The sequence below is a fragment of the Pseudophryne corroboree genome, chromosome 1 (assembly GCF_028390025.1).
Source record: "Pseudophryne corroboree isolate aPseCor3 chromosome 1, aPseCor3.hap2, whole genome shotgun sequence".
Taxonomy (NCBI): Eukaryota; Metazoa; Chordata; class Amphibia; order Anura; family Myobatrachidae; genus Pseudophryne; species Pseudophryne corroboree.
Window position 1 is genome coordinate 538151724 of NC_086444.1, and position 22132 is coordinate 538173855.

General features: G+C 44.7%; 1 protein-coding gene across 1 annotated transcript in view; it reads right to left on the reverse strand.

Moving 5' to 3' along the window:
- The window catches only part of FREM1 (FRAS1 related extracellular matrix 1), a 326722-nt gene that overhangs the window by 67526 nt on the left and 237064 nt on the right, over nucleotides 1-22132 (reverse strand). Inside the window, exons 29-30 of the mRNA XM_063914068.1 lie at nucleotides 3629-3778; nucleotides 1011-1228 (exon numbers count right to left, since the gene is read on the reverse strand). Of these exons, the coding sequence (XP_063770138.1) occupies nucleotides 1011-1228; nucleotides 3629-3778 (368 nt within the window). The remainder of the gene's footprint in view (nucleotides 1-1010; nucleotides 1229-3628; nucleotides 3779-22132) is intronic.

Consider the following 22132-nt stretch of genomic DNA (forward strand, 5'->3'; position numbering starts at 1 on the left):
AGCCATTTTCCAATGAGTCGCACATGCTTAAAATAGATGTCCTGGGGAACGCAGCGCAAGTGCCATGTTCCTGGAGACCTGCACATGCACAGTAGACTCTGGCACAATGCCAGAATCTACTGCATATCCGGAAAAGAGGGGGCCCGATCAGAGACAAAACATGGGCCCCAACTTTTCTTAAAGTACCTTTGTAACTACTACTTCCCATTCCAAATGTTTGCAAGTCAATCAAGGAGAAGAGGTAATGCAAACTGCGACATGGGGTCCTGTTCCACAAAAACAACATGCTAGCTCAGAAGAATCGCATTGCAATGGCTTCCATTGATGCTGCAGGGTTCAAATTGGTTGACCATCCCCCCTATTCAACAGACCTGGCCTCTAGTGACTTCTTTTTCTTTCCAAAGCTCAAGAAACACATTCATGGGAAGACATTTGCATTTGATGACGATGTCATGACTGCTGTACAGGACTGGTTTGAGGACCAATCACCAGAATTTTTCCTGAATGGTTTTAAGAGGTTGGAGCATTGACAGGAGAAGTGTACTGAAGTAAATGGAGACTATGGGGAGGTCATTCCGAGTTGATCGTAGCTGTGCTAAATTTAGCACAGCTACGATGATGAACTCAGACATGCAGGGGGATGCCCAGCACAGGGCTAGTCCGCCCCACATGTCAGTGCCCCCCCCCCCCTGCAGAAGTGCAAAGGCGCCTTTGCACTTCAAGAGTAGCTCCCGGCCAGCGCAGCTTTAGCGTGCTGGACGGGAGCTACTCTTCGCTCCCCGGCCTGCAGTGGCTGCCTGTGATGTCACAAAGCCGCTGCGGGCCACTCCCCGCACGGTCCGGCCACGCCTGCATTGGCCCGACCGCGCCCACGAAACGGCGGCCAAATGCCGCTGTTTCACCCCCTCCCGCCCATCGACCGCCTCTGTCAATCAGGCAGAGGCGACTGTACCACAGCGATGGGCAGCCATGCGCAATATATGGTTTGTTAATTCTGTATAAATTCTTACTGATTTCCCATTGCCAATGAGCTTAAGCCTTTTCTTTCCGTTCTGTACAGGGCTGAATTCTTCTTGTACAAATCCTCTAGTTTCTCCTTCTCCAGTCCCTTTCAAGGTATTAAACAGAGATTCCTCCAAACGTTTGCTGCAGTGCACGGATGCTGGCTGGGAGGTGCAATTTCTTGCACTGTGTCCAGTAAGTGTTGTAGAGTCTAAATTGCAGCTTCCTAAAATGTATTTAAAAAAAAATAGAAGAAGACATTACACCTTCAGCGTTATGGTCATATTTATCATGTTTTATTAGCTAAATTCATGTTTGTATTTGTTTTTGGATATCTATATTAAAATATAGAATTAAATTAACAAGAAGCTGCCTTAAATACCTTCCAAGCTGCATCTATACATTTGTATTGAGGTGTTTTGATTTTAGTGATAATTATCAATATTTATTTATGTCACTTTTATAGGATAATATGGGGCAGTTGTACTAAGCCTTGTGGAGTGATAAAGTGGAGAGAGACATACTACCAACCAATCATAGTATTCTTTTGTTTTCCAAGTATTTTTCTACTCATTGAATACATGCATCTGAGGTCTTACGCCATTTCGGGTCCAACAAGGTATTCTGCAAACTGTGTTTTTGAGCAGACTCAATTGCCTTTCTAGGCCAACGTAGTTTATGAAACAGGACTGATTAAGCATCCAGAAAAAGTGGACACTTTCACTAACTGGCCTTAACCTTCAATTCTCAAGGCCACACAACATTTCCTCAGATTAACCAATTACGACCAGAAGTTCATTAAACATGACTATACCATTGTTGCTGCTATCACACTGATATAGAGATTCTACGCTGTCAAGTCCTGGTCCTTGGAAGGCAGATAAGCCTTCTTTTGCTTCATGTATAGACCAGATATCCATTGTTTTTCTTTCTGGAAGTGGGTGCCTCCACAATTGGGACGGTAGCAGTATTATCCCAAAGAAGCTCTTTACAGAAGATGCTTTAACTTTTCTCCAAGCACTATGAAAACTTTGCTGATATGAAAAAAAGATTTTTCCAGAACTGTCTCCTTGGAACAAAGTCTGGATTTCTACGCAATATCTATATCTTAGGGCACAGGTTATCAAACTCGGTCCTCAGGACCCCACACAGTGCATGTTTTCCATGTTTCCTCACAGAATAACAAGTGAAATAATTAGCCCCACGTGTGGATCTTTTAAAATGGGCCAGTGAGTAATGACTACACCTGTGCACATGCTAGGTGACCTGGGAAACATGAACTGTTTGGGGTCCTGAGGACCAAGTTTGAGAACCACTGTCTTTGGGGTATCCAGCAGGAAATGTACCTATCATTTCACTGGACCATTCAAAATATTAAACGTAGATTAATCCATGTGACCAGTGAGGTGGTACTTCTGAAATTGTAAATCTTATTTAAGGAACACTCTGACTGTTGCACCCTCTTAAGCTCGAAACCGTGCTCCAAAGCAATAGTATCCTATATATTGATATTCTCCTATGTTTGACCCTTGGTTTGATCTGGATTCTTCTTCCACATAACCCCTGTCCAACACTATATATTTGTATGATTCCCTGTATTTATGGTTCCCATTATTCATGATACCTCTCTGCTCTTACTCACGCGTCATATCTATGACCATTCCGGCTTGATCCTGATACTTCTTAACATTATCACTGTGGCATATCTGTAAACTCTCATACACTACCAGCCTATCATGCTATAAACCAGAACAGAGGACTCTACCCTGCCTACCAGGTGCAGTAAAGTCCAAATTTCCTTGCAGGAGCGCCTGGTGAAATACACAGGTGTGGTAGACAGCACATCCCTAGCCCTACTAGCCCTAATAGTAGCTGATAGTAACAAGAACCCAGTAAATCCACTAAAATATCCTCAGTACCCTCTGGCCAAACAATTTGAATCCGTTCATAGTCTTTCTCCCAAAGAGTTTCTGCAGAATCTGATTTAAGAAACAAGAAAACTATGAATATAATCTGGAGCATTTTGGGTACAATCTGCAATGTCAGCATAAGTATAATCTGAAACGGTTTGAGTACAATCTGCAATGTCAGCATAAGTATAATCTGGAGCGGTTTGGGTACAATATGCTTGCTACTAATATGACACCCATATAGTTTTTATAAAAAATTAAGTGTTACACTTTATTTTCATATCAAGAGAATGTTTTTTTTTTGCCTCATTATTTCATTCATTATATACTACTTCACATGCTACCTTGCTTTTATAAAAGGTTTCTATATTCAAGACAATATAATTGGTGAATATTTCTGAAATTATTTTTTACTCATTTGCTCTACTCAAGAAAATCATTTAATAGCTAACTGGATAAAAATAAATCTAACAGTAAAATAAGCATTTTAATGGAGGATTAGCTAGACAGGTAATTTTTTCCACAGACCATAAAGCATCATTTATTGATCAGCAGGTTAATAGTCACAAATATTATATAAACTGTATTATGGCAATTGTTTCAAATCACTTTTTTGTCACAAGGTTATCATTATTGGGGACATTTTGTTCCTGAAAGCGAGTAGATTTTTTTGCTTTTGCAGTTCTAGATTTTAAAATGGAGAGCAAAAAGAATACCTCCTCTGGGGTCCACAATTTTCACTACAGCTCTTGTCTTGGTGCCAAGAACAGCATTCACAGGAGAATTTAGAATCACTTCAAAGATCTCATCGTCTTCTTCTAATCCATCCTGGGTAATTGCTATATTCCACGTCTTGGTTGACACTCCTACAACAAGTAAACATTTCAATTACTCTTTTAATTGCTATTTCAAACAACCTAGTAATAGAGAAATATATTAATTAGCATGTCTGTAGTTAGATGGGAAGAGACGATGGATGCCATTGTGCCCACAAAAATCTGATTGCTCGCCTACTGTTATCTTGAGTCACAGAGCACGCCTGCAAAAGCCTCTGGATAGTCTTATTTAACCTCTGATCTGCTGTAACACATGTAATATGTGTTATTCCAAATCAATGTAGAAACATTCTTCTTTACAAAAAAAAAAGGGAATCAGTAAACCCAAATCTGAATGCTATATTAAGGTTTTCTAACCAATACAATTTAGATTAGCCACTGGCCACAACATTTTATGCAGGTGGCTAAATATTGTCACATGCAATTTATATAACGTTAGCATCTGCTGGGTCTGAGGTTCTATTTGCAGTTGATAATGCTCATTTAAAAATCTGTAAAGTGCAAATTGTGCTCTTTTGTGAGGTCACGTTCCCAGGTTTGGGCAAATGCACCTGATTTGCATGCCAAGATGGAAACATTTTTTGACTGTCTGATGTATGGAGATGGGTGCATCTACTTTTCCACCAAAAGTCAAAAAGTAGACTTAATTTTGTGGACTGTGAGCATGAGAAGAAGAAACAGTGTGAAACAAGCACATTTAGGGTTCAGTTACTTGCCCTGCTGGACAGAACACAGAACTAGATTTTTCTACCTCCTCTAAGGAGCAAGAGTCTAGCACTGTACTTTTAATGGGACACATTTTGCTCCTTGCAGTCGCACATGACAAAACACATGTCCAGACATGACTTAAGAAACTCAATTAGGGGCTTCAAACACACAAAAGTGACACATGTAATAAACACATTCTCATAATTAATTTAAGACATACTGTAAATTAATCTGAACCAAGCAATATTTTATGGGAAAATATTTCAATTTTAAATAAAGAGGAGCTTTAATCAGATATAGCAGAATGAAAGCAACTGTTCTATTCTGCTGAGATTTTTATACATATTACAATAGCGCCTCGCTTTACAGAGTTCTGTTTTTTGACCTCCATTAAAATGGTGGTTTACATAAACAAATGTTAGAGTTGCATGTTTTAAAGATCTCCTCTGTATCACAAATGAAATCATTATCACTACCTGTGGCTTTTCTAAAATGTGTTAGCCAGTTATGACTACACCTGTGCATCAACTAAGAGATCTGGAAAACATGTACTGTTAGGGGTGCAATGCTAAAGACTATCTATAGGGTTAATTATTAATGCTGCATAGCATACACTAGCTAATGCATAAGGAGACCAACGTGTACATATATGTCTAGGGTAGTGCTTGGTTCTTCTCCAACTCATCCAGACTCCCGGACTTGCTCCAGTGCGCTGGAATGGTGCGCTTATCTGAAAACTATAACATTCGGCTCAGGTAGGGTAGCCCGAATGATGCATCAAATGGCTTAATGTGATCACTGGCCCTGGATATGTCAGAATTAAGACATACACTGCACTCTGCATGACACATATTTAACCTGGCTAAATGCCAATTATGTCCTCTTCATGGACTGGCCACACTCGCTCTAAAATCAAGCATTTGGAAACCCCCCTCTGGAAATCCTGCATTTGCCTTTGGTGTATACAGTTCAGGTTTAGGGGTATATTCACTGGCTCCCATTCCCCTACAGAATCCTCTTCAAACTCCTCACCCTCACATACAAGGCCATCTCTAATTCCACTGCTCCCTACATCTCCAACCTCCTCTCCCTTCATACTCCCTCCCGCCCACTACGCCTCTCCTCTGCCTTGGTCACTGCTTCCCATGCACGAGTTCAGGATTTTGCCCGTGCTGCACCCCTTCAGTGGAATGCGCTCCCCCGCTCCATTAGACTCTTCCCGACCTTGCAAAGCTTCAAACGGGCACTGAAAACCCACCTATTTATCAAAGCGTACCCCTCCAATGCATAACCTAGTCCTTAGACTGCTCCTCCATCCCCCTGCCCCATGTCTTGGACATCTCTGCTTTGCTCGCATACCACCATCAGGCTTCTACCTGCTTGCTTGCACCTCATGTCATCTGTCTGTTGCCCCTCCCCACTAGATTGTTAGCTCTTCAGAGCAGGGCCCTCTTTCCTCTTGTCTAAACCCTCTTCTTGACACATTTCACTCAGCGACCATCTTTACCTGCTTTTTCTCCTGCTGGTAAATGGCCCCTCTCTATCTATGGCCGCCAGCCCCAAGTAGTACAATGATTACTCCTTCGCTACTTACTTACATCTAAGCTGTATTATGTTTTGAGAATTGTGGTGCTCTTTGTTACCTGCACTCCATTTTTGTTATTTATTTACTGTTATGTTAAGTTTTGTCTCCCTGTACTGTCCTTTGTACGGCGCTGCGAAACACTTGTGGCGCCCTATAAATAAAATGTAATAATAATAATAATAATATTCAATTGATGTCGAAAGCTGCCGTCTGTCGAAAAGACGGCAGTTTTCGACTTTTTTTTTAGGTCGGAAGGGGTTCCAACCTATTCAATATATTCGACAAGTCGGGGAATTCGCCTTGTCGAAAAGCACGTGGATCGGCGGAATAGCTGCCGATCCACGTGCCTTTTCGACCATCTCAGTCCGACATAAAAAAATGTCAGACTGAGATGTGGGACCCACAGGAGAGGGGGGGGTGGGGGGAGCCGCAGGGAGACGGGGGATAGCCGCAGGGCATACAGGGAAGAGAAGCGCTACAGCACAGCGCTGCGGCAGGATGTCTCACAGCCGCGCCGCTCACGGCAGCGTCCACCTGGCTCCAGCAAGTGAGGTCACGCTTCCTTGAGCCGGGTGGACACTACCGGGAGGTCTGGCGGCTGTGTGACATCCTCCTGCAGAGCTACTGTAGTGCTGATCTCCTCCGTCCGTCCGCCGGCTGTCCCCGCTGGGCTCCCCACGGCTCCCTTCCCCCCCCCCCACCTCTACTCCTCTGGGTCCCTCATCTCAATTCGACTTTTTAAAAGTCAAACTGAGATGAGAATTGAATAGGGGTTGTCAGATCCATTCTGACAAATGCATGTCGGAATGGGACTCTAATTGAATATGGGGGTCATTCCGACCCGATCGCTCGCTGCAGTTTGTCACAGCGCAGCGATCAGGTCGGAACTGCCCATGCACCGGCGCCACAGTGCGTTGGCGCATGGCAGCTTTCGTTACCTAGCGATCGCCTCTGAGACACAGGCGGTCGCTAGGCGGAAGGGAGAAGCAGTCCGGCCAACGCTGGCGTGGCCGGACTGTTGGGGGGACGGGCCGCGGTGGCTGCGTGATGTGTCACGCAGCCGCTTCAGCCAGTGGGAGCGACGAGTTACTCCCGGCCAGCCGCAGGAGCTGCGCTGGCCGGGAGTTACTCCTCAAATACAAAGGCATCGCCTCTGTGCGATGCTTTTGTACTTGTGTAGGGGGTCCGGCACTGACATGCGGGGAGGACTAGCCCTGTGCTGGGCGTCCCCCCGCATGTCTGAGTTAACGATCGTAGCTGCGCTAAACTTAGCACAGCTACGATCAGCTCGGAATGACCCCCTATACCCCTTAGTCTCCCGCATTCAAAATGCTTGGGATTTTTCTGTATTTTGGAATATTTGCATACCACAGTTAGATATAATAGCATAATGAGATATTTTGGGGATGGGACCCAAGTATAAACACAGAATTCATTTATGGTTCATCTATACCTTATACACATCGCCTGAAGGTCATTTTATACAATATGTCCAATAAATTTGAGAATGACTTGTGTACACTGTGCCATCAGAAAGCAAAGGTGTCAATACGATCAAAAAATTCAGTATATTGGAATATTTTGTATTTCTAAATTTTGGATATCAGAGACTCAACCTGTACTGTTTGGCAATGTGGTAAGCCTCTTACCTTGATTGGCAAGTTACAAATTATTAAGTTAAGTGAGAAAGATATGTCTATGGCTATATTTACAATTGAAAAAGGCAGTGTTCTGCTTTTCAGCAATTATCACTTTATGGTATGAATCTGAAACCTAACCTGCAGTACGAGTGAGGCCCTGATGTTTTGAAGACACTGGGCGAACTGAAATGCTTTCACATCCAGTCATTTTTAGAAAACTCCAATTTTTTGCGACCTGCATACACATCTGTAAGCATTTATGAATGATTCTGTTCCATATGCATCTCAGTCTTTTCTCTGTGACTGTTTAGTGAACATTACTGGGTGTCAACTGGGCCGCAGCAAGGCATTGCCATGTATATAAATTGCACACCAAATTCTCGTAAAAGGACTTGTATTCTATGCTACATAGAGAACAGGTGTTGTTCATATAATTTTAAAGAAAATAATTTTGCCTCTCTGAGTTCTCTTCCGCAGCAAAGGTGACATTTTATAGATATCACTTTATAGAGATAGTTCCAATGATTAATTTTAGACATAAATTAGACTAAACTGATCCAGTACCATCACGGGGGTCTATGTCACCCAGAAGTATTTTATACGTACATATATAGATAATACATTTATAGAAAGCATTTTCTTCTTCATTTATACAAGCATCAAAGTTCAAAGAGTGTAGGCTTTTTTTTCTTTTGACTTATTCAAGAGTTTCCCTTTTCTCTAAAGTCTATACACTTTAACTAAATTGTTCTGATGTAATTATTAATTATATTTATTTGCTAATTGGGTATATAAAATCAACTATAAGTGATAACAGGGTTTTCCTCTTGTTGATATACTGTACAAGCCTGGAGCTTGGAGCACCAAATGGCATGTGCAAGTGGGATAACAGTACCATTAGGGGCTGGTGAAGTGGCTGTGGTTCAGAGTGTCCCCAATGGCATTGACCCCTGGGTGAGGGTACTGGCCGCACCACTCTTGCTACAGTCCTGGAAGAAGGTAACAAAAAATATTAAATGGTTGATTAGATTGTGAATCTATTCACACTTAATCCAAGACTATGGGGGTGATTCAGTCCTGATCGCTGGGCTGCTAACTTTGCTGTCCTGCGTTCAGATAGTCGCCACCCCAGGGGGAGTGTATATTCACCGTGCAAGTGTGCGATCCCATGTGTTCGCCGAGCTACTAAAATCTACTTTGTGTAGTCTCTGCGCAGCCCAGGACCTACTCCTACAGTGCGATGAGAACAGCCTGATTGGGGGCGGAGCTGACGTCAGAAACCCTCCCTGAAAACGCTTGGGAACACCTGCGTTTTTCCAGACACTCCCAATAAACAGTCAGTTACCACCCACAAACGGCTTCCTCCTGTCAATCACCTTGCAAGCGCCCGTGTGATCTGATTTTTCGCACCATCCCGTCGCTGAGCGGCGATGCCTTTTGTTGCTGTCCGATGCGCATGCGCATTGAGGTGCATACGCATGCGCTGTTAGTACCTAATCGCCCGATGTGCGAAAATGCACAGCAGCGATCAGATCTAAATCACCCCCTATATTAGCAGCTAACAAATGGGCGGTGCGAATACACCACAGAATATATGAAGAAAAAAAAGCGAATTCAATAAATTCAAAATTAATTCCAAATCTATTTAAAGTTAAAAGAAATATTAGAAATAAATAAAAATTAGCAGCATATTAAAATGTAATGCCACATATCAAATGAAAAAAGTTAGAAGAAAGACTAGTGGGAGTAGGCAAAATTGTATCAATTTTACATAAAAACATTATAAATGTGTAGAGCACATTTATATTGCAGACATGTTGCTCATTGAATATTTCAGAAATGAATGGACAATTTAAAGCCAACATGTTAAAATGCCTTATGAACTATGGAGGATATAAGATAATATAAAGTCTTATCGCCACCTATAGTGCTTAATATGGAAAACACACATGGTTCAGTCCAGGGCCGGCTCCAGGCCTACTAGCACCCTGAGCGAGAAAATGTAAAAGCGCCACCCAACCCCTATGCGCGTAACTTCATATAATTAAACTATAAATAAATATATTTTTTTCACACCCCCTCTATGCACACAATTAGCAGCCTTACGCAGAACAGCCACAGTAGTGTTCCTTACACACAATGTCTCCAGTGTAGTGCCAGCTACACATGACATGCCCCGCAGCAGTGCCAGCTACACATGACATGCCCCGCAGCAGTGCCAGCTACACATGACATGCCCCGCAGCAGTGCCAGCTACACATGACATGCCCCACAACAGTGCCAGCTACACACAATAGGCCCCCCAGCAGTGCCAGCTACACATGATAGTGTTCACGTTTTAGGGCAGGGTGCTGATCACAAGGAGGGCACATTTTTAAGTAAGGAGGGCAAAATGATGTACATACTGTAATGCTTGGTGCTCCTCCACCCACATGCTGAAGCAGGGACAGTGCGCGCCGAAGGCGCGCAGCAAAAATTTAGGGGCGTTGCTTCGTGGGGAAGGTGCATGACCACAGAATAGTGGCAATTCGCATTACACCACATAGTAGTGCAGCTAATACACATTGCACCAGGTAGAACCTCCTATACACTTTGCGCCAGGCAGAGCACGATAGACACTTTGCACCAGGCAGAGCACATTAGACACTTTGCGCCAGGCAGAGCACATTAGACACTTTGCGCCAGGCAGCGCACATTAGACACTTTGCGCCAGGCAGCGCACATTAGACACTTTGCGCCAGGCAGCGCACGTTAGACACATTGCCTAGCCACAGACGCCTAGTTGATACACTACATGATATGCCCCCCAGCAGTGCCAGCTACACGTGACATGCCCCCCAGCAGTGCCAGCTACACGTGACATACCCCCCAGCAGTGCCAGCTACACGTGACATACCCCCCAGCAGTGCCAGCTACACGTGACATGCCCCCCAGCAGTGCCAGATACATAAATGGCCACACAGTGCAGATATGCCCCCAGTGCCAGATACATAAATGCCCCCACAATGCCAGATACATAAGTGCCCCCACAGTGCCAGATACATAAGTGCCAGATACATAAATGCCCCCAGTGCCACAAAACATAAATGCCCCCACAATGCCAGATAAATAAATGCCCGCCGTGCCACAAAACATAAAAGCCCCCACAGTGCAGACATGCCCCTACAGTGCCAGAAACATAATGCCCCCACAGTGCAGATATGCCCCCACAGTGCCAGAAACATAATGCCCCCACAGTGCAGATATGCCCCCACAGTGCCAGAAACATAATGCCCCCACAGTGCAGATATGCCCCCACAGTGCCAGAAACATAATGCCCCCACAGTGCCAGAAACATAATGCCCCCACAGTGCAGATATGCCCCCACAGTGCCAGAAACATAATGCCCCCACAGTGCAGATATGCCCCCACAGTGCCAGAAACATAATGCCCCCACAGTGCAGATATGCCCCCACAGTGCCAGATACATAATGCCCCCACAGTGCAGATATGCCCCCACAGTGCCAGAAACATAAACGACCCCACAGTGCAGATATGCTCCCACAGTGCCAGATACATTATGCCCCCACAGTGCAGATATGCCCCCACAGTGCCAGATACATAATGCCCCCACAGTGCAGATATGCCCCCACAGTGCCAGAAACATAATGCCCCCACAGTGCAGATATGCCCCCACAGTGCCAGAAACATAATGCCCCCACAGTGCAGATATGCCCCCACAGTGCCAGAAACATAATGCCCCCACAGTGCAGATATGCCCCCACAGTGCCAGATACATAATGCCCCCACAGTGCAGATATGCCCCCACAGTGCCAGATACATAATGCCCCCACAGTACAGATATGCCCCCACAGTGCCAGAAACATAATGCCCCCACAGTGCAGATTTTAACTTACATGTCACTGCTGACTGCGGTGCTGGGAGCCGGGAGGGGGGAGTACTGCTGTGGGCGCGGGCGGGTGGGCGGACAGATGAACGATTCCGTCTGCGGCGTGGCGCCGGCGTCTAACGTCAGACGCCGGCGCCGCACAGCGTGCTGCACACAAGCGGCCGGGACACACACACAGATTGAAGGCTGGCTCCAGGCAGGAATATGGCGGCCGCAGCGTGCGGCGCCCTATAAGAGTGGCGCCCCGCGCGACCGCTCTAGTCGAACATGCCTGGAGCCGGCCCTGCCCCACAGTGCCAGAAACATAATGCCCCCACAGTGCAGATATGCCCCCACAGTGCCAGAAACATAATGCCCCCACAGTGCAGATATGCCCCCACAGTGCCAGATACATAATGCCCCCACAGTGCAGATATGCCCCCACAGTGCCAGAAACATAAACGACCCCACAGTGCAGATATGCTTCCACAGTGCCAGATACATAATGCCCCCACAGTGCAGATATGACCCCACAGTGCCAGATACATAATGCCCCCACAGTGCAGATATGCCCCCACAGTGCCAGAAACATAATGCCCCCACAGTGCAGATATGCCCCCACAGTGCCAGAAACATAATGCCCCCACAGTGCAGATATGCCCCCACAGTGCCAGAAACATAATGCCCCCACAGTGCAGATATGCCCCCACAGTGCCAGATACATAATGCCCCCACAGTGCAGATATGCCCCCACAGTGCCAGATACATAATGCCCCCACAGTGCAGATATGCCCCCACAGTGCCAGAAACATAATGCCCCACAGTGCAGACGCCGGCGCCGCACAGCGCGCTGCACACAAGCGGCCGGGACACACACAGATTGAAGGCTGGCTCCAGGCAGGAATATGGCGGCCGCAGCGTGCGGCGCCCTATAAGAGTGGCGCCCCGCGCGGCCGCTCTAGTCGAACATGCCTGGAGCCGGCCCTGGTTCAGTCTACTGTGGAAACGGAGGGCCTAATTCAGACCTGATTGCTCGCTAGGGGTTTTTTGCACTGCTGCGAACAGATAGTCGCCGCCCATAGGGGAGTGTATTTTTGCTTTGCAAGTGTGCAAAGTGTACGAACAGATTTTGTACAGTCTGAGTATCCCAGGACTTACTCAGCCTGTGCGAACACTTCAGCATGTCCGGGACCGGAATTGACGTCAGGAACCCTCCCTGCAAAGGCTTGGACATGCCTGCTTTTTGCCAAACACTCCCAGAAAACGGTCAGTTACCACCCACAAACGGCTTCTTCCTGTCAATCTCCTTGCGATCGCCCGTGCGAATGGATTCTTCGCACAAACCCAACGCTGAGCAGCGATCCGCTTTTGTATCTGTGTGACGCACCTGCGCATTGCGGTGCATACGCATGCGCAGTTCTGACCTGATTGCAGCACTGCAAAAAACGCTAGTGAGCGATCAGGTCTGAATGACCCCCAGAATCCCTCCAGGAAAACCACAATTGGAGACAGCACTAGGGTGTATCAAATCACCCAAAATATTTTGAGGATACATAATAGTGTAATTCATGGAGCTCACTTCTCCCTGAGGGATAGTACCCAATGAATCCCTCCCGGTATTATTTACCATTAGGGATGGTTAGGGAAGTCTGCTAACTCATTACTAGATTTTCCATTTTTCATGTCTGTATAAAACATTCCAGGATCCACACAAGAAACAACTGAGCTTAAGACACAAGCAGCGGCAAGTAGTGAAAGCAGCAAGAACAAGACCGGGATGTAATGAGGTCCGAATTAGGCGACTGTGCAGAATGCCGGACAAATTCTGATTTTTTTTTTAAAGGGGCAATCATGTACAAGGCTAAACCATGCCATGTACATGATTGCCCCTTTTAAAAAAATGTCTGGCATCCTGCACAGCCGCCGAACTCAGACTTTATTATATCCCGCCCCAAGTAGAAGAGAGAAAGGGTGTGTACACACGGTGAGATATTTGCTATGCCCGATTTTCACTTGCAATTTCCCTTAAACTCCCTGGAGCCCAGATAGCACAGATTGTGACTTACTTTGCTTTGCTTGAGATATGGACTATGTGTGCTTACGATTTTGGCTTATGTGAGATTTTGGCTTATGTGAAATGTCATTGACATGTGAGATGAACTAGATAGTACACCGATCTAGCAAGGATTGACTTGCCTGCACAGTCTATCTTTTCTTGCGATGCCGACCTGGCGGGACCGCGCATCGGGATCGCAAGGTGACTTTCACCTTGCGATCTGCACTAACTTTTCTTGCGATTTTGACTATATAGTCAAAATCGAAAGAAAATATCTCACCGTGTGTACACACCCTAAGGCAGTCTGCCAAATATCTGGATTCTGGATAGGCAGGGACTGTCTGGGTGACTGTCTAGGGCTCCAGCCCAATTAGATCTTTTCAACTTCAAGAACAGTTGGTAGGTTTGCCCCACTTAACATTGCTCTACTTCTGAAGGGGGAGCACACATTCCCAGTGTATTTAAAGTGGATAGGAAAGGGTTGGAGAGTCGCCTAGGAGTAGTTTGACATTTTGTTCACCGTGCATCAAGTGAAAAAACTAGGCGCAGAATAAACTGGATGTACACAGTGAAATACACTAAGCAGCTAGTTAGGAATGCATTTAGCATCCTGATGGACGAGATGCCGCTGGTCATGTGACCACCGGCATCCCAACGACCAGGGAATATCATACCGAATTCTAACACCACTTGGGAGACTGGTGCCGAAACACAGACATCCGACATCCCAAAGGTAAGTATCGGGGTAACGGTTAGGGTTGAGGCCCAGGGGAGGAAAGGGTTAAGGTCAGGCACAAGGACAGGGGTTAGGTATAGGCAATAGGAGGGTTAGCCCTAGCCGCCACCCTTGGAGGGTTAGAGCTAAAGCAGGGGAGGGAGGTTGTAAAAATACTTCCGATGTTGGGATCTTCACTGTCGGGATGCCGGTGTCATGTGACCACCGGCATCCCGACGACTGGGATATCATACCGAGCTCACTAATTAGACATACTTCTGTGCACAGAGAAACGTAGGTGCGTAGTTTTGCAGTTTGTAATAAACTGTACCGACTTGTTTGTAACTATTGCAGGAAGTATTATTTTTCTAAAACCACCTTGACACTGAACTCCGTCAACAACTGCTATTTGGCAATAGCTACAAACTGAACACAATTTGCATAATTGTATCAGATGAGCTCGCTTTACTCCTTTTACTGGCCCTCCTTTCCATGTATATAATCTATTAATAACATTGGCAGAAAGACACATTTTTACTAGCGGGTAAATGAAGCACTGACACAGTCACTACACGGTAACCTCCATTACCACTTAATGCAGATCAGTAGCTGCTGAATCTTGTGAACTGGACAAAAACCATATTTTAGTTTACTGCAAAATCACCTTTGTGAACTACTGTACAAACTTCAATTTACTCTATGATAGTTTACAGATAACCATTTTTATGAGTATAAGCAATATGTATAATATGACTCTTGTTAATAGGTGTATATTAGAGTGGGTGTGATATGAGTTGCTGGCGGCCGGGTTCCCGGTGGCCAGCATGCCTGCGCCAGGATCCTGACCGCCGGCTTGCCAACAGCGGGGCGAACGCAAATGAGCCCCTTGCCTACGCAATCTATTCTCCCTCCAGGGAGGTCGTGGACCCCCAAGAAGGAGAAAACGTGTCGGTATGCCGGTTGTCGGGATTCCGGTGCCGGTGTACTCTGCGCCGGCACCCCAACAACCAGTATGCTGAATACCACCCATTAGAGTATATACAAGTTTTTGACATAGGTGGTTATTCAGTTAGGATTGCAGATTCTGCTTTATCAAACTCATGCTGGGGGCTGTCGATCGCAGGGCAAGGCCACCCAGCGTGCAGAATGGCCTGCCCAGTGACTGCAATTTCACTGCGGTCACAGCAACTGTGGACAATCCCCTGCAGCCACAGCTAGGCTGCGTTTGCAGGAGGTCCAGCGTCATTTTTTAGCTCAGCTGCCCCAAAAATAGTGCCGACCCGCCCGCGTTTTCGCCCCCCCGCGCCCCCTCCCCCCCCTCCCCCCCCCCGCAGTGGTCCGCCGCCACCCGCTGCCCACCCCACGAACGCCTCGGCCTGTCACTCAGGTTGAGGTGTTCGTACCCACTGCGAGCTGAACATGCACACTGGCGCCACCGATGTGGTTATTGCGGTAGCATCACTTAGCTTTACGACTCGAATAACGCTCATAAACAATAGTTTAGAATGTACATGATCGAGAAATGTAAATAGGTGTTAAAATATTCTTATCCATATTCTTATTAATTATAGTATATTCATACAAAATAATGATGATGTAAAGATCATTTTTTCATATATATAACACCTAAGCTTGCACATTAAAGATTTCTGTATCAAGCATTCAACAGTTTTGAATGCTCTGCCCATTTCTTTCAGTCAATAACTTTATATTGAAAAAATGTCCATTTATTCAGAAGTGTTGATGTGGTATCTGTGGACTTGTCTTCAGTCTCAAAGCATCTCAGGACCACCTGCCTCCTCAGTATGACATCATGATGTAATATGCTCATAGAATGTGGCCAGCATAGGGCGCCACAAAGCCCAGTTACGCCCCCTTTAGTATCGGGGCTTGATATTTCTCATTATTATACTGATTACAGGTAACATTTGACAACTGAATAATATACAAACTTCAGAAAACTTTTATGTTGCCAAGCACATGCTCCATGTAGAGATGACATTGCTGATAAATACATGGGGCCTAATTCAGAATTGACTGCAGCAGCAAATTTGTTAGTAGTTGGGCAAAACCATGGGGGTAATTCCAAGTTGATCGCAGCAGTAATTTTTTTTTAGCAGTTGGGCAAAACCATGGGCACTGCAGGGGGGGCAGATATAACATGTGCAGAGAGAGATAGATTTGGGTGTGGTGAGTTCAATCTGCAATCTAAAATGCAAAGTAAATATAAAGCAGCCAGTATTTACCATGCACAGAAACAAAATAACCCACCCAAATCTAACTCTCTCTGCACATGTTATATCTGCCCCCCCCCCCCCTGCAGTGCACATGGTTTTGCCCAACTGCTAAAAAATTTCCTGCTGCGATCAATTTGGAATTACCCCCCATGTGCACTGCAGGGGGGGGGGGGGCAGATATAACATGTGCATAGAGAGTTAGATTGGGGTGGGGTGTGTTCAAACTGAAATCTAAATTGCAGTGTAAAAATAAAGCAGCCAGTATTTACCCTGCACAGAAACCAAATAACCCCCCCAAATCTAACTGTCTCTGCAGCACATGTTATATCTCCCCCCCCCCCCCCACCCGCAGTGCACATGGTTTTGCCCAACAGCTAACAAATTTGCTGCTTCGATCAACTCTGAATTACCCCCATGGGCTCTACATTCACATACAGTATATAACAAAAATGCAAAGGTATGAGATGTACTGTATTAATATGTACTGTGACTAATGTTTAAATATTTTATTGAGTAAACAAATTAGTTCTATTATAGCTTTGAAGTTTTTTACATAAGTTTTAAAATAATTCTTTACTAAATTACCCATCAACCTGCTTGGATGTCTTTTGTAATGTTGACAGAGATTAAACGTTACAAGGTTACATCTGTCTCTCCAGCCGTTCCACTGGCATCATTTCCTACAAACTCATGCAGGACTGGCATACTGTCAGATAGCATTTGAGAAAGCACTTCCTACATTACTAAACATTTGGCACCTGTGTGATCCCCAATAGCAAGATGTCAATCCATAAATGGGAACATAGAGCTTGTAATCTGTGTTACACTGAGGTTCTTAGGAAATTGCAATGAGAGATTCAGAGCCAAAACCATTTTTATACCGTAAGGTATGTACGCATTATGTATTAGGGCACCAGCAGGATTTAATACATGAATACAGCTTGACTGATATAAATATAAAAAAAATCAATCATTTCTATGACAAATGTGCTGTCAGTATACTTTAACACTATTTGAAGTATTGAGCGGATGTTGCATGCAGCTCCCTAGTAAACACAACCTGACTCAGGGGCCTATTTACTAAGCCCTGGATGGAGATAAAGTGGACTGAGATATTGGGGCATTAACCTGGAGAAGGCATAAGGAAGTGATAAACCAGTGATAAATGTAAGGTGATAAATGCACCAGCCAATCAGCTCCAAACAGTTCATTTACATATTGGAGCTAATTGGCTGGTGCGTTTATCACCTTGCACTTATCACTGGTTTATCACTTCTAACCAGCTAACCAGCTCCTAGCTGTCATTTTTCAAACCCAGCCTGTGACGTGGCAGTTAGGAGCTGATTAGCTTGTACTTTATCTCCGTCTGCTTTATCATCATCCAAGGCTTAATAAGCAGACCCCTCAGTTGGATTCAAACTGCATGACAGCAACAGTGTATGTGTACCCATATACATGTGAGCTCCTCTGACTCCACTGTACAAGATAATAGACTCATGCAACATGAAGGGTATTTATGAATGGACCTTTTCTTCATTGCTATTAAGATGAAAATAAACAAAATAGTACAAATTTTATATATGCTATATATTGTTATTGGGATGAGAGTTTGAAGTAAGGACAAATAGTATATACAGTTAGTGTTCACATAAACCCATTACTGTGTCCTATGATCCAAGAATATTTATGTACACCCATTGGTATTACTACACAAATATAATAGCGTTGGTTATGGGGTCCCGGTGGCATAAGGACGACGGGATCCCAGTCGCCAGAATGCCGGCAGTGGGGCGAGCGCTAGCAAGCCCCATGCGGACTCGCTGCACTCGCCACACTGCGGGCTCGGTGGCTCGCTGTGCTCGCCAAAGATTCTGTTCCCACTTTATGGGTGTCGGGGTATAGCCCCTGTTAGCCGGGATGCCGGCTGTCGGCATTGTCAGCGGTTGGGATTCTGTCGTCGGTATGTAACTGTTTCCCATATAATACTAGTATGCTCCATTTATATGTGATCTATTATATTCTTGTGAAAACATATAGCTCTACTGTCCCCTGGGCTGCCATGGCAACCCTTCTCTCCCACATGATTCCCCTGACTGCCCCAATTTAGGTAGAACAAACTCAATGCTGATGGACTTATACTGTTGCCTTGTCTTAAATGCTGGGAGTGTTGAGTGCAATACAGCAGAAGTGAGTGTGTGCTGTTCACACCTGCCATTGGCGCTTGGGGCTGTACAAGGGTGTACTCAGGTGGAATAAGGTATTTGAGTGGTGGCCTAATTCTTCAGGGGTGCTAGATATGCCACAGGGGGTTTGGTCTTGTACCCATGTTCTCTCGTAACTATCAAGAGGTTGCCATAGTTTCACATTTCTAAACCTATAAGCAATTTCATTCAGCTTCAGTAGCAGTTCTGCTAAAAAAGCAAAACTGCTATTGATAAAATTGCATGCTGGGGGCCGCCCAGCACAGGGCAAGGCCACCCATCATGTGAAGCGCCGCCCAGCGATGCAATCGGAATTCAATTGCAATCGCATTGCAGAAATCGGCAAATACAGTTGCAAGAAAAAGTATGTGCACCCTTTGGAATTTCCTGGATTTGTGCATAAATTGGTCATAAAATGTGTTCTGATCTTCATCTAGGTCACAACAATAGACAAACACAGTCTGCACTATGAATGTTTACATGGTATGTTCAATAAAAATATGAGAACATACAATTGTTTGTGTGGTAGTAATTTCAGCAGACTGTGTTTGTCTATTGTTGTGACTTAGATGAAGATCAAAACACATTTTATGACCAATTTATGCACAAATCCAGGAAATTCCAAAGGGTTCACATACTTTTTCTTGCAACTGTAGTGGTAGCGTATGTAGGCGCACCGCAGCCATGTTTCCTATCGTAGGAAATGCAGGCGACATCATCGGGACACCCTGAAAACGGCCAAGACACGCCTGCGTTTCCTGCTCCACTTCCCCCCAATGCTACGTTCGCGCCCGTGAACACCCGCCTCCTGTCACTCACATTGCAATTGCATCCTTCCGGGATGTGTTCACAGTGTGAATGCCCGCACACGTGCGCTGCCAACTCTGCGTATGCGCAAACGCCAAAAGGCGACTGTTTGCGTTTTTAGCAAGATGGCAACCAGCACTGTATAAGGCCCACAATCTGTAAACACCTTTGTAAGTTCAACTTGCATCCGGCCCTAATGGGCCTTACACACACACCGCGATGTGCCGCTGAGGTGCCCGGCCGACCGGCGACCCAGCAGCAGGGAGTGAGTGACGGGGGGAGTGAAGTTTCTTCACTCCCCCGTCACCCGGCCCCAAAGCCCTGTATGCTAATATGGACGAAATTGTCCATATTGGCATGCATGTATAAGTGACCTGGCACCAACGATGAATGAGCGCAGGGCTGCGCATTATTCATCGTTGGTGCCTACACATTGAACGATATGAACGAGTTCTCGTTCATTACTGAACGAGAACGTTCATATCGTTCAGTTAGATTTAAAGGTGGGTACACACTGGAAGATATATCTGGCGATCAATTGATCGGCAGATATATCTATGGATGGATCGGGCAGTGTGTTGAGCATACACACTGCCCGATCCGTCGGGGACTGACGTCATGAACTGGGCGGGTGTGTGCACACGCCCGCCCAGTTCAGCTGTCAATCACCGCCGGCCGCCGCAGCATGTGTACGGGCGGTCGGCCGACCGCCTGTACACACACAGCGACGCGCCAATATATTGGTAGATATATTGGCCGTCGGCTGTGCTGTGGGGCCGACGCGATACGTCTGTGAATGACTAAGTTCACAGACGTATCGGCCGAACACACTGGCTGACGGACCCGCGATATATCGGCCGTTCAAGAGAACGGCCAATATATCGGCCAGTGTGTGTGGGCCTTAAGTGTGTAGGGCCCATAGCAGTATGTGAGCACATCAAAAGCTCAACTATGTAACAATATGATGCCATATCACTTTCTGTTTCTCTAGGAGCAAGGCTTACAATCAGTGGTGTTTTCTGATGGTACACAATGACAGTGCCAATACCATATAGTTTTTTCAAATATACGTACTTATTCCTATAACTAGTTACAAAAACAGGATGAAATCAATTAACACATTTCAGTATTTCAGATAAGCACCTGAAGACACTTCTCTGAATACCTGTAGTTTTTTTTTTATAAAAGAAAGCGTTGCTTACAACTAACATGTTGCCATCACCCCTTTCTCACTCTCCACACAGCAATAATATAAATGAAATACATTGATTCATTTCCTAATGTTTATGTGAGATGGTACACACTTATTTGAGGATCAATGTATCTGTTAGTACTAGCAAATTCCTGTTCTGCCTAGTTTATCTATCTGAAATGGGAAATCCGAATGTGAAATACCGGTGAATTTAAGACACTTATAAAATTCCAAACAACTTTAATGGCACATCAACTATATACAGCACTTCATAATTATATGGTTGTATTATTTTTATAACCAAAACTAAAACGATATGCTTGTAATAAAATGTTTAACTGTGCTCCAGCCAAAGTGATAATTCTATCCTATGAAGTGAACAACAAGTCTAACTGTTGGCAGTCAAAGCAAAGGCTCTCTACTTGTAAGGTTTGGGAAACGTAGAAACATGCCAAATTCACTCTGCAAATAACTATGTTTTATAACAAATTAATTAGATATAATGTAACTAAGATAATGCATTGGTATAGCAGATTAATCCCCTGCTGTTTAGATAAACAAGGGCTTGCACATAAATTTGTAGACATACGATAAGTATATTATTAAGTTTGAAAGGGGTTCCATTGGAAACTGTTCCAAAAATCTCTGATTTACATGTAGAAAATAAAAAAAGACAAACAACTTTTATTTATTTTTTTACTTTTTTTTAAAATGTATATACTGTGGGGCAGCTACTGTATAAAAGCATCTATAAAAACTGTTCCATAGTATCTGTGCAGAAAAAGTGGTACTGTCCATAGGAACGAATCAGGGCTTTCCTTTCATTTTCTAATTGTTAAGAAAAATGACATAATGAATTTGCTGGGTTCCTAGGACAACAGCACCTTTACAACATATTTTCAGAATAGTTTATATAAATGCCCAACAACCTATACTTGGATGTAGATCAGTGGATTCACAAGGTTATAGCTGACAGTCATTAGGTCAACACCAAATGGTCAAATTGCATTAGGTCGACAGGTACAAAAGGTCAACAGGGTCACAAGGTTGACATGACAATAGTTGACACACAAATGGTCAACAAATGTTTTTTGGGCCAAATCTTGTATATTTCATGTTCTGTGACCACAATCCGTACAAATGTGTACCCTGGTGGGCTTGCTTCGCTCGCCACGTTTTGAGCAAGGTGACTTGCTCTGCTCATCACAGGTTAATCTTCCTAATAGATGTCCATGTGGATAGTAAATAAAGCAAACTATCGACCAATACACTGTTGATCTGTCATCCAGATACCCCTATATTTTTGCGAGTTCTGACAATAGAATTATTAATTAAACCTCCATACTCAATGCAGGATACAGTTAGCACTTTCTAT